General features: G+C 49.4%; 1 protein-coding gene across 1 annotated transcript; it reads left to right on the top strand.

Moving 5' to 3' along the window:
* The first annotated feature begins 4,268 nt into the window (after positions 1-4,268).
* On the top strand, positions 4,269-8,589 carry LOC136467927 (probable monogalactosyldiacylglycerol synthase 3, chloroplastic). Its single transcript, XM_066466742.1, has 8 exons — positions 4,269-4,774; positions 4,860-5,032; positions 6,181-6,342; positions 6,421-6,562; positions 6,837-7,061; positions 7,174-7,236; positions 7,334-7,408; positions 7,901-8,589. The coding sequence occupies exons 1-8, from the start codon at positions 4,397-4,399 to the stop codon at positions 8,186-8,188; spliced, it is 1,506 nt and encodes a 501-aa protein (XP_066322839.1). The 5' UTR covers positions 4,269-4,396; the 3' UTR covers positions 8,189-8,589.
* The last annotated feature ends 3,908 nt before the right edge of the window (positions 8,590-12,497 follow it).

Below are 12,497 nucleotides of genomic sequence, written 5' to 3'. Positions count from 1 at the left end.
ATCTGTGTGTTTTAGTACAAAAGATTTAGTTGTTCTGTAGCAACGCATGAACACGCTACCTTGTACAGCATTAAAGCGTAATATAGGCTAGCTGCCTTTGTTGAGCATATTCGGATTTCCGAATATCTATGAATTAGAAATTTATAGGATCAACTGACACAAAGAAACAAAAATGAGCTGGAGTCGAAGAGAAAGTCAAATAAACGGGGCCAACTGTTCTTTGGGCCCTGTTTCCTGCATGCTAAAGCTCTGATTTGTTGAGAACCCATGCGGCCCGTATATGAAATGGGCTAGTGAGGCCTATGTAGCTCACGGAAACGCTCATTGGGCCTTGCTTACCAGGTAGAAAGCTCTCTTCCTCAATTGTCAGCAATTTAGTTTCTAAAAAAAAAAATGTCAGCAATTTATCTCTAATTTTTTTTTTCAGATTTTTAAAAAAGCATATAGATATTTTATGTTGTTTCAAAAACTATAATAAGTATCTACCGACTTTTTAAACTGCACATAACCACTCCAAACTAGGCCAAAGAGATAATCTGACTCTGGTTTCAAAAAATAGATAATATGAACGGTTTTGAGAGTTTAGAGGGTAAGATGCCTATTTTGGAGTTCAAAGAGGAAAATCATACTACAAAAACAATAGACTTTTTTCCTATAGTCTATAAGAACTCTGTTAGTCGGTCCATCCCCAATGATCACCATTTACTGGATAGAAAGCTCTCTCGCTCAATTCTCGACAGGTTGGCTTATTATTATTATTATTATTATTGTGAGGGGTTGGCACAACATTGTCGTATTGAGCTCATCTATCTACCAAACTAAACAAATCTAAGTGTCAATGCTGAGCGTAGGGGTATTAGGCGTGGGCCTCAAGCCCCCCAAATGTCAGCGTCCCTAAACGCTAGAGCTCTATGACTACGAAGAGAAGTGGTTGAGCCGGAGAAGAAAATAATAGGAGTATACGTGACAAAGAGATGATAACCTCAATCTGCAGTCGAGGAAAGCGCGCGATGCTTCGACGACAGTGATAGTCTAAAAAACCAATTAGTAGCTATTCCTATTAGAAGGGCCATCCGACCATGGGCTACATGAGAATGCATAACAAAGATAGACCATTTTCGACATCTGTCACCTGACAACAATAAGGACTTTTGTTTGGTGAAGCCCTAGGGAGGGCAATGGAATTATGGCACTACCGAGTAGAATATTGAAGTCGAAGCTAGTTTATGGCTTCTCTTGGCTCCTATTTTAAGTTTATTTTTCTTCTCGATTGGTGAGATGACTCTTTCGTACAATAGTGAACAATGTTGACATAGTGTTTTGTCGCGATGGATTGGAGCTGTCCAGAGTCGTATCAAACTGGCACTAAAACAAAATTAAAGACTATCAGCCCTTTATTATGATATCCAAGGTAGGGTTAAGCGCAAAAGGTCCTACTAACATGAATGGGCCACCATGTCTATTTGCTCCTACATATATTTTCTACAACAGAGCCCAAATAGTGCAAATCAAAGTACATGCGGCAAGCGCATTGTCAGCTAAAACTGATGTTTTACTTAGAAGTTACAACAACCTTGTTTGGGACCGTGCGGTGCGGTAGCCAAGCGGCGGTACGTGAAATTCGTTCGTAGTTCATTCCCGCGATCGGTGTGCGTGCTGCGGTGGCGATAAAAGAAGACAGCGCGGCGTTTGACACGATTATTTGATTCGTTCGGCCGCCGTTGCGTGATACGCGGTCCCAAACGGGCCAACATCGATGACCTGTGGTACTCCGTTCTTTTACATTCTTCCGTTTCTCGTGGTGACAAAATACATAAGCCAAGTTTATACAGGAGGTGTTTATTTTCATGGACTAAAACATTTTAGACTAAAATCTACATTTTAGTTGGACTAAACAACTAAACACTTGAACTAAAAATGGACTAAAATTCTTTCGTCCTTTAGTCCATAAAACTGGACTAAAATAAACTAAAAGTTGTTGGGGACACCTATGCCTCTCATTTATTGCCCTCTCTCTCTACTTTAGTCTATTTTAGTTTAAGAAATCAAACACCACTTTAGTTTACTTTTAGTTCATGAACTAAAGTGAAATAAAACTTCTAGTCCAGGGCTAGAACCAAACAGTGCCATAGTTTGACTTGACTTATACACACTACTCTCCTGACTGGCCGATCGCTATGCGAGGACCACGCATAGCCCGACGCTGCCGCATTAGACGCACGAACATCCACTGCTGTGCACACCACATACGATCCCATGACGCTGAGAGGCAGGCAGTTTCAATTGCTACGACCAATCAGTGTAGACGAGTAGTAGCAAATAAAACAAACTTACGGGGTAAGCGCTGGTCAGTCGCTGCCCGTCTGGCCGACGTGACGCGACCGACGCTGCTAATTGCACTGGTCGCGCGTGTACGTAGGAGGAGTACGTGACAGCGAAGAACACCCTGCGGCCGCGCAGCGCGCCACGCCGAGAACTCGAAAGGCTAACTCCCACGCGTACCGGCTGGCCTGTACTGTACGAAACCAACTCTGTGCCGGCACATGCAGCGTGCCGGCACATGCAGCGTCCGTCGACTGGCTGCTCTACTCTCATCTTATTTTAATTTGTTTCAGCTTATTCTCTCTCATGTAACACTATTTAATCATCTAAAATAAGTCAAATAGTAGAGCAGCCGAACACCCCCACAGTACAAAATGGATAAGATACGATAAGATACACACATGTTATGATCTCCAAAGGCAAAGCGTGTCCATTATCCGTTAGTAGACATCTATCTATTAATTTAGTGAGCATCTGAAAACGGTAGCGGGAGCGTTCTCCAAGCTCCCAAGTTAAGTATATAGCAGCTAGCTTAACAGTTTAACACTAGCAGGCTAGCAGCAGCTGCAGCCTTGCACGATATCCTTCCGTCGCCATCCGTCAGCAGCAACCAATCCCAGCGTATATACGTGACTATATCCGGCAAGACTTCGACCCGACTCAACTCAACCCGTTTTCCTTCCTTGGCACCCACGCTGTTTCCGTGTCTCCGCCAGAAAACGGCGAGACCACAGGCCACGCCCGCGTCCAAGGAAACCCGTGACGGCTGTAGCGTAGCGTAGCGACCAAGCGCTCGGTGCCGAGCACGAGCAGCGAGCGGCCACGGGCCACGGACCAGGCGGACTCGTTCGCGGTGGGGATGCGGAGGACGGCAGGACCAGGACGTGAGCGGCGACCGAGGGGGGGCGGAATCCCGAGGAATTATTCCGGAATCTGGGCGCGGCGACAGCGGAACTATCCGTGGCACCCCACGTTCCTGTCGCGCCGGATCTTTTCCACCGATGCGGAGGGTGCCAATGCCCAATGATTCGGTCCCGCCGCTTTTGCGGGGCCGCCCTCGCAGACGCTGGTATTTGCACCGGGGCTGACATTTCCTGCGCCTTGGGCGTTGGACGAGGACGAGCCTGGAGATGCCGGTGCTGTAGCACGGCTGCACGGGCGCAGCATCGGTTCTCCCTCCGTATTTTCTTCCCTTTCCGGAATTGATGTCTTGAAAGGGAGATGAGACGACGACGGGTCCGTTTATCCGAAGGAAAGCAAACGGAGGAAAGAGAGGGAAGCAAGTGGGCGGTAGTGGCGCCCACGCGGGCTGCGTTCAGCTGGTGGAAATTTCAGCAGGAATTGAATTTACTGTTCACGATCTCACATGTTCTTCAGATTCCTTCAAGCCAACAGACCCGTGGTAGCGTTGCGTGGATCGATCGTTCGTTGCTGCCCTGGGGCACACCATGGGGTTGCCCAATCATCATCAGGGAATTGAATTCTCGTGCTCTAGATGATGTATACTCCACTGATTACACCGTAGAGCTGGTAATTTTTTTTCCGACGATGCTAGAAACGCCAATTCTGTACAAGAAAAAGATCATCCGTTTGACCGGATGTTTCTCCAAGCAGATAGGGTGCCCGACGATTAGGTTTTCCAAGCATCTGCTACACGAGTAGTCTTGGCTGATCGTCAGCATCCCTTTTTTCACTGAAACCCCTCGAGTTCCTGCAATCATGGGCAATACATAGAACAGGCAACTCTCCGTCCCCAGAAAGCAAGAAAGCAAGCAAGCAACAACACAGGCGAGGCGAGCACGCATAAAACACGCGACAACAACCACCCCCACCCCCACCCCCCGCCTTCCAATTCCAGCTGTCTTCCTTCCCCGTCCCCGGGCGTGCCAGCTCGGCTCGGAGCCCCGCGCCCCCTCCGCCGCTCTCCCGATCCCCAATTTTAAACTTCCCCTTGCTCTCTCCTGCCCACTCGCCTCCCTCCCCTCCCCGCCCCGCCCCTCCCCCCTCACATCCGGCGCTTCCGCTTCCCCCGCGCGCGCCTCGGCTCCCCTCCCCTCGGCTCCGCGCGACCGCGATGGCGGCGTCCATGGCGTCGCCGCGGGGGCGGTCGATCCGGGAGACGGTGCTGGAGACCGTGGCGGCGTACCACCACCAGCAGCGGGCCAGGCGGAGGCTGCGCAAGAGCCTCACCTACGCCGGCGGCGAGCTCTCCTCCGCGGGCCGGGCCCAGGCGGACGGCCCCGCCTCCACCTCCGTCTCCTCGCTCTGCGGGCCCGACGACGACGACGAGCCCTTCTGGGAGGAGGAGGAGGGCACCGTCGAGCTCGTCCAGCTCGGGGCCAACCGCGCCAAGAACGTCCTCATCCTCATGAGCGACACCGGCGGCGGACACCGCGCCTCCGCCGAGGCCATCAAGGACGCCTTCCGGATCGAGTTCGGCGACGAGTACCGGGTCGGTGCACCACGGCCTCTCCTCAGCTGTCCGCTGGCACGCACCGATGGATTTCGTAATAATCATATCGTTTTGGGCACGCCAGGTCTTCGTCAAGGATTTGTGCAAGGATCACGCCGGGTGGCCGCTCAACAACATGGAGAGCTCCTACAAGTTCATGGTGAAGCACGTGCAGCTCTGGAAGGTGGCCTTCCACAGCACCTCGCCGAGATGGGTCCATAACTTCTACCTCGCCGCTCTCGCCTCGTTCTATGCCAAGTAAGTAAGGATGCACGTATCCCCTCCTGCGCTTTTGGTTTTGGGAGGTCGATTCGTCCTTGGAACGTTTCCCTTGTTTCATCCTCTGCATCGGGATTGTAAATAAACAGCACAATCAATTGTGGCTTGTATCCATGTTGCTGTTGTTGTTGGCATACTGCACATTGCTCACCTAATCGCACGATTTTTGTGATGGCGCAGCAGTTTTGTCATTATCGCATACGCCTTTTGTTATTATTATAATGTCGGATCTAAACGCGTGATTCTGCGCTAATAATTTTATAGCCCCCAACCAATTCTCTTGAGTACAGTCATCGAATTGTGAGGTTGGACCTTGTCTACGGACACTAAAATATCCATTCTGAAATCACTGTTACGCATCGTATAAATTTGCCACCAATTTCACATAAACTGCTACTGAGGTGAGAGATACACACCTTATTATCCACTTGTTGGTATGGGTTGCCACTGCCAGGGTGTAGGACAGGAGCATCATGATGAAGAATCTCAACAAACTAATTGGTTCCATTGCCAAGTGCCTGAAGCCACCAAAATGGCCACTGTGGCACTAGATGGGTGTGGTTACATTTGCATACTTGGGGACTTGGGGTTAGGGGCACTGTAAATCTGTAGTTCATTGCGGTGCTGCCATTCCTTGTGCATCATTTTTCTTACATACAGTATGTCCTTTCAAAATTGCCGATATTCCTTATATAATGGTTTCATTGTTTTTATATACCATGACCATGATCCACATCTTATCTGCTGCATATATATATATATATATATATATATATATATATATATATATATATATATATATAGAACTACTATCCTGTAGCTGGCTACAGAATAACTTATTCTGTAGCCACTTTGAGTTACGATAATTACTATGTTAATTTACGAGATTATAGTAACTCCTTACTAAGTGGTTTAATATAACATTATGGTAAATATCCCCGTGTGTTATAGTAACCCAACTATCGTAAATATGTATTGACATTACGGTAAATTAGTATATAAAATTATGATAAATTGAGGTGGCTACAGAATAACTTATTCTGTAGCCGGCTACTGAATAGCCTCTCCCTATATATATATATATATATATATATATATTCTGAATGCCCTGTTGTTTATGGATGAAGGAAGGTGGAGGCTGGGCTGAAGAAGTACAAGCCAGACATCATAATTAGTGTCCACCCCCTCATGCAACACATTCCTCTGTGGGTTCTCAAATGGCAAGGCCTACAGAACAGAGTAGTCTTTGTAACTGTGATCACAGACCTCAACACTTGCCACCCTACATGGTATGTTCAGTTAATGATAAGGAAAACATATAGTAAAGCAATTTGTTGACTTGATCTGACAATTGGAAAAAAACGCAGGTTCCATGCTGATGTGAACAGATGTTACTGCCCCTCAGAAGAAGTTGCCAAGCGGGCAGCACTGGATGATCTACAACCTTCTCAAATTCGCGTGTTCGGTCTTCCAATTCGACCATTATTCTGCCGTGCAGTTCTCGTTAAGGTATTTAGTTCACTCTGATTTTTAATATTTCTATTCCTTCTATTTCTAGTTTCAATCATACATGGTCTTTCAAAAGGCTGATATATTCATTTTACAAGGTTTTGTCCTATTGTGTTCAATGAATATCCTGTATACCCAAAAGCATTACTGCTCAAGTTTCAAAAAAACAGATAAATATTTGTCTGTGCATTGATTTGTTGAACACTATTCTGCTGTCATCAGTTCTCTTTGGAACTTAAAAGTTTTTTTTTTGGGTATAAACCATTTATATCAGGATGATTTGAGGAGGGAACTTGAATTGGATCCTGAGCTTCCTGCAGTGCTCCTCATGGGAGGTGGAGAGGGCATGGGTCCTGTCAAGAAGACTGCCAGAGCCCTAGGAGAATCATTGTTTGACAAAGAGCTTGGAAAACCAATTGGGCAGCTTATTGTCATTTGTGGCCGGAACAAAACGCTAAGCTCCTCACTGCAGGCAATTGAATGGAAAATACCAGTAAAGGTATAATCCAGAAGTTGTTTTTTAATTATTTTATAAAGGATTCAAACCGATTGGTCCATAACACAGATGGCTGTAGCATTCTTCATTCATCGTGGGTTTCTTTTACCAACAGGTTAGGGGATTTGAAACCCAAATGGAGAAGTGGATGGGGGCTTGTGATTGCATTATAACAAAGGTATATCCTCCACCACTATTGATTCTTATCATGTTTCTTCTTTCGAAGGTTTTTGTGGTTTTCCTGATTTCGTTTCTCTTCTGTTGTGGTTTCTTAGGCTGGACCAGGAACCATTGCTGAAGCATTGATAAGGGGTCTTCCTATAATCCTTAATGACTTCATACCTGGACAGGTTTGTTCCTACTATCATTCTGCACTCATGTAGTTTTATTGTCACAATGTGCATGCGAAGTGTATGTCTTTCTGCATTTCTTGTCTCTTGAATAAAGGGTCTCAGTGTGTAATTTGTTTGGATCATATGTTGTTAGAAGATTGCATGGATTATCTACCTTGTTTTGCTGCTGTGAAAGGCTCCTTTAGTCCTTTTTTAAGGGGGTGCTACTTTGTTATGGTCATGTGGAAAGCTTTTTTTTTGCAATATATATACTACATCTACATTGTTAGGAAAAGTCTAATCTCACCGAAGACATGACCCCCTGTTCTTCACTCCTGCTGAACAGATGCTGGCTTTAGTGGCTGGCAAATATCTTTTCTATCACACAAGCATGCTAGAGCATCATATTCTAAAAATAATTATATTTTGATTGAATGCAATATATATGAATTAAAGGTGTATTTTAATGTGTCAACATGTTCTCACATATGTTTGTGTTTTGTATGACAGGAAGTTGGCAACGTACCTTATGTTGTGGACAATGGTGCAGGTGTGTTCTCGAAAAGCCCTAAGGAAACTGCTAATCTTGTTGCCCGGTGGTTTGGTCCAGATTCAGAGGAATTGAAAAAAATGTCAGAAAATGCACTGAAATTGGCTCAGCCAGAAGCTGTCTTTGACATTGTCAGAGACATTCACGGGCTCTCTCAGGAGCAAGGCGTGATATCACAGATCTCTAGTTCGTTGATTTCATCCTTCTTCATATCATCACCTGAAACCACACCTCTCCAACTTATCTGAAACCATCAAGCTGTGTGTAGCTAGGATTGCAGTTGTTGACACTGTGAACTTGGCATTCTCCCACAGTGTGACCTGAAAAATGGACTTCATGCAGTCTCTCATCAGTAGTTGGTATTGGGATTCCACAGCTTTCGGTTCATCCGCTCCCATGGTAGTTATGGACAGGCTCGTTTGACTGACATGTCCTTGCGTGTGATTCTTCATGTTAACTTTGTAAAAAAAAACATTCATTCATATCATGTTTCTGGCTTCCCCCGTCATCAAAGGGGAATTGGTGGTGGTGGCTTGTAAAATACACTCGAATTTTGTGCATGGAGATGCCAAACCCTTATCATGTATACTAACTGATGTGATCCGTTCGTGTAAGTGGAAGATGTGTATAATATGATGACAGATTGTTCCGAGTGGAAGTGTTTTTTTTTTGGCTGCAGATTGATCAGAATTGTATCTCCCTATCTTTTTTTTTTGTGTGTTCTTTCATATGGTGGAGGTGGGCTGGTGTTTTAGGACTTGGTGGTGAACTGAATGTGCCTATTGTCATAGGGGAGGAACCAAACATGCCTTGAATTTCCATCTGTACATCGCTTTTAGGTCTTGTTTGGTTTGTTGCTCAGGCAACTTTGCATGGTCAGGTAGAAATGCAGACCCTCGGTTTCAATTGCCTTGTGGCCTCAATTTGTTGCCAGGGAGCAGCAACCAAACATGCCTTCATGAATTTCTATCTGTACAGCTATATCAGCTCGTCAAACTGGATCAGATGTTGATAAAAAAATTGGATCAGATGAATCTGGTGTTCAGGAATTCTCCTGATACATGTACTGTGAGCAATTAATCGATACCAGAATGTCATTCAGTTCAGTGAAAGCCTACCTGCTTCTGACTGAAGAATTCAGCAAACTGAAGTGAACGTGAACCCCGTCAACTACTGACTGGTAAGGTGTAGTAGGACCGGGAACATGCTGTGCTAGCGTTTCTGATGTCAGTCACTGGCACTGCTTGGCCTTTCTGTATCGATTGCGGCGGCAGGTTCCTGAACCGTCATTGGACGAACGAGTCCGGCCGTTCTGTCTCCAACCATCCATCCTTCAGATGTTCAGATCGGATTTCAGGTCCAGAGGAGCGGAGAGGAGCAGCGTGAGTGCTAGGGACCCGGGGGGACTCGTCCTGACTCCTGACAATGATGAAGCCCGGCCCTTTTGAAAGGCAAAAGGCAACGCATGATGCCTAACAGGGGCCAGGATCGGATCAATTTGGGTGGCCTTTTTCGGGTGCATTCTTCTCCTCCGCACTTCCACCTGAGCGTCGCCCGCCCCCGGCCCCCATCGTCGGCCTCGGTCAGGTCGCGTTCGCCGATCCACCCCGTCGCAAGTGCCTTGCCTCTTTCCCGCACAAACCGGCAGCCGATGCGTTGCCGCCACTGTGCTGTGCATCAGTGGAGCAGCTGCCGCTCTCCGCTTGGTTGGCTGGGCAACCCTGGTTCTACGTCTAGATGTGGATCTGGATCAAGACGCGCGGGCGAAAGCGATTGATGCCATGCCATGTAGTACATGGGCTTGCAGCAACGGTGCTAGCCTCCGACGCCCCACGGACATTTGGCAAACACCTAGAAATGAACCTCATGGCCCCGGTACGCTCTAGAAACTGGCACATCTACGCACCAAATGCAGCAACGTCGGCCTCGGCGTATGGAAATTGGACTCTGCCGGGTTAGCCACACGTCTTGTTCCAAGTCCTCGCGACCATTCTGGTTTTTTTCCCACACGGTACCGACGAGACATCAACGTTTGTTAGTTATTCTCCATGTTCGCTTAAGCTGAAATTTGACTTACGATGAAATGTCGTGAGAGAAAAATACTATTCCGTAACTAAAAAATAGTTCCGAATAAGTTAAATGAATAGGGCGATTATTTTATAGGAAGAGAACGTTCAAAATAAAAAATTGCTCATCGCTCTGTTATAGTCGGGTAGTAATTACTTTGCACCAACTTTAACTGCTCCTTGTATCTCAAAGGAGAGAGAGGGAGTATACTACTGTAGAATGTATCACTGTCATTGCATCATCAACCATTTCCTACCACTTCTTTTCACAGGCTATAAAAAATTGTTACATCTTGACTCTCTTGTACATCATCCATCTATACGTGCGTACATGGATTGGAGTCGTCTCCCCTACCAATTCCTATCTACACCAGAAGATCTATATCTAACAATATTCACAGAAAGATTAACTATAGATACAAGAACTATATGCTACAAACAAAAAAGAAAAACTGTATGCTACAAAACAAAAGGAAAAACTAAGAAAAAAGGACAAGAGGAAAGGCGCACACCAACCAACGAGTCCGGCAAACAGCGTACGCGGCACGTGGGCCCGCGGGTCAACGGTCATCGGTGAAGCAAGGAGCTGGCGCCGCCACCGCTCACCGCTACGGGCTACGGCGTGGCGCCCCAGAGCACCTCGGCGAGCACGGAGGCCTCCTCCGCCGGCGACACGGCCGCCTCCCGCACCCGCCGCAGGATCTCCAGCTTCGTCTCGCGCTTCTCCCGCGGGCTCAGCCCCACGCCCACCTCCACCTGCACCGCGAACCGCGCCACTGCGCTCACAAACGGCCGCTCCTCCATGTCCGTGTCCGCGGCGCCGTCGTGACGCCGCCACACCGTGGGGAGGCAGGCCAGGAGGAGGGAGCCATCGGCTTTGGTGTCGTCGGGCTTCGCCTTTGGGCAGCCATCCTCGTCCTCGTCCGTGTCCGTGTCCGCGAGCAAGCCGCCGAGGTCGGAGCGCTGCAGGCAGAGGAGGCGCTTGACGAGGCCCTCGGCGAGGAGCGCCTCCACCACCTCCTTGCGGCCGTAGTACCCGACGCGGAGCGCGAAGCCGAGCGCGGGGACGCGGGCGCGGGGGTCGGGCGCACACAGCAGCGCGACGAGCCGCGGGAGCTCGCCGCGCGCGTGGAGCTCCTCCACCAGCGGGCTCCGGATGGCGTCCACCAGCCCGTTGAGCGTGCGCAGCGGCGCCGGGGACGCCGACGCGGACGCCACCAGCGCGCCGACGGCGGGGCCCATGAGGACGGGCCCGACGAACACGTCCTTGTTGAAGCGCACCAGCGCCAGCACCGCGGCCGCGCAGCGGTCGCCCACGGCGGGGTCCCCGAGCCCGGCCTCCACCGCCGGGAATACGCCGTGACCGAGCAGCTCGCGCTGGAGCCGCGGGTCGAACCGCCCACCCGTGGACAGCAGCCGCGCCTCGAGCTCCAGGAGGAGCGCGAGCGCGGCGTCCGCCCTGCCGCCGCGAAGCGCGGCCACGAGGCGCGCGATGGCCTCGCGGTCGACCCACGACTGGATCTCGCCGGCGACGGCGCCGGCCACGCGCGCGACCTCCCTCCTCGCGCCGCACCGGCGGCAACGCGCGCGCAGGGACAGGGAGCCGGAGCACAGGTCAACGGAGCACGAGAGGGCTCTGAGCCGGCACAGGAGGCGGCGCAGGGCGACGAGATCGGGGTCGCCGGCGAGGAGGTCGTCGGCGCCGGCCTCGAGCGCGAGAAGCGCCTGCAGCGCCGGCCCTCGTACCTCCCCCGCCTCCACCCTCCGCGCGGCGTCCCGCAGCGCTCGTAGGACGTGGAGGAAGCCCTCCTCCCACTCCTCCATGGAGATGGAGGAGAAGGGGGGAGGCAGGGCACCCGAGGCCTCGTTTTTATCTCGCTCGTCTGCACGTCTTGTCTCTACTCTGCTACTAGTCTACTGCCGACGCGTACACCCGCAGTCACACAGTGGTAACCACTCGGCTCGGCGTCGTCCCGCGAAATCAGAGCCGTTTTACCGGTCGCGCGCGGGTGGATCTGCTCGCGAGAAACACAAGCAGGACAGCTACGAAGCGTGATCGGCTGATCACTGCCTGCGGCTGCTTTACCTTGAATGGCACCGCGAGCACGTGACCTTGGAATCTCGAGATGCATTAAAATGGTGCGCTCAGTAGATGCGATCATCAGAGGCATTAAAAATTCTCTTATATTACGGTGAAAGTGTAAATTTACACGTGTAGTTCGGTACGACTATGCAATGCCGTGATTGGCTGTGACTGCACCAGTCTCGCACGTATCTTGACTCATGAGGTCGGAAGAGGTTGCAGTGCCACGACAGCAGACTTTAGTTTCGCCGTGCCGGTCTCTCGTGATGGTTAAGTTTTAAACCAACCTAATTTTCAGTAAGAGGTTGTCTGAACTCCTCCGTTTTATGTTCTCTCTCTCTCTCTCTCTCTCTCTCTCTCTCTCTCTCTCTCTCTCTCTCTCTCTCTCTCTCTCTATATATATATATA

Source organism: Miscanthus floridulus, chromosome 7, assembly GCF_019320115.1.
Source record: "Miscanthus floridulus cultivar M001 chromosome 7, ASM1932011v1, whole genome shotgun sequence".
In the NCBI taxonomy this organism is placed as follows: domain Eukaryota; kingdom Viridiplantae; phylum Streptophyta; class Magnoliopsida; order Poales; family Poaceae; genus Miscanthus; species Miscanthus floridulus.
This window is presented reverse-complemented; position numbering and strand designations above follow the sequence as displayed.

Coding starts and splice junctions, on each gene's coding strand:
- LOC136467927 (XM_066466742.1), top strand. CDS start 4,397: ATGGCGGCGTCCATGGCGTCGCCGCGGGGGCGGTCGATCCGGGAGACG. Junction 6,563..6,836: donor GCCGTGCAGTTCTCGTTAAG/GTATTTAGTTCA, acceptor CATTTATATCAG/GATGATTTGAGGAGGGAACT. Junction 7,409..7,900: donor ATGACTTCATACCTGGACAG/GTTTGTTCCTAC, acceptor TTTGTATGACAG/GAAGTTGGCAACGTACCTTA.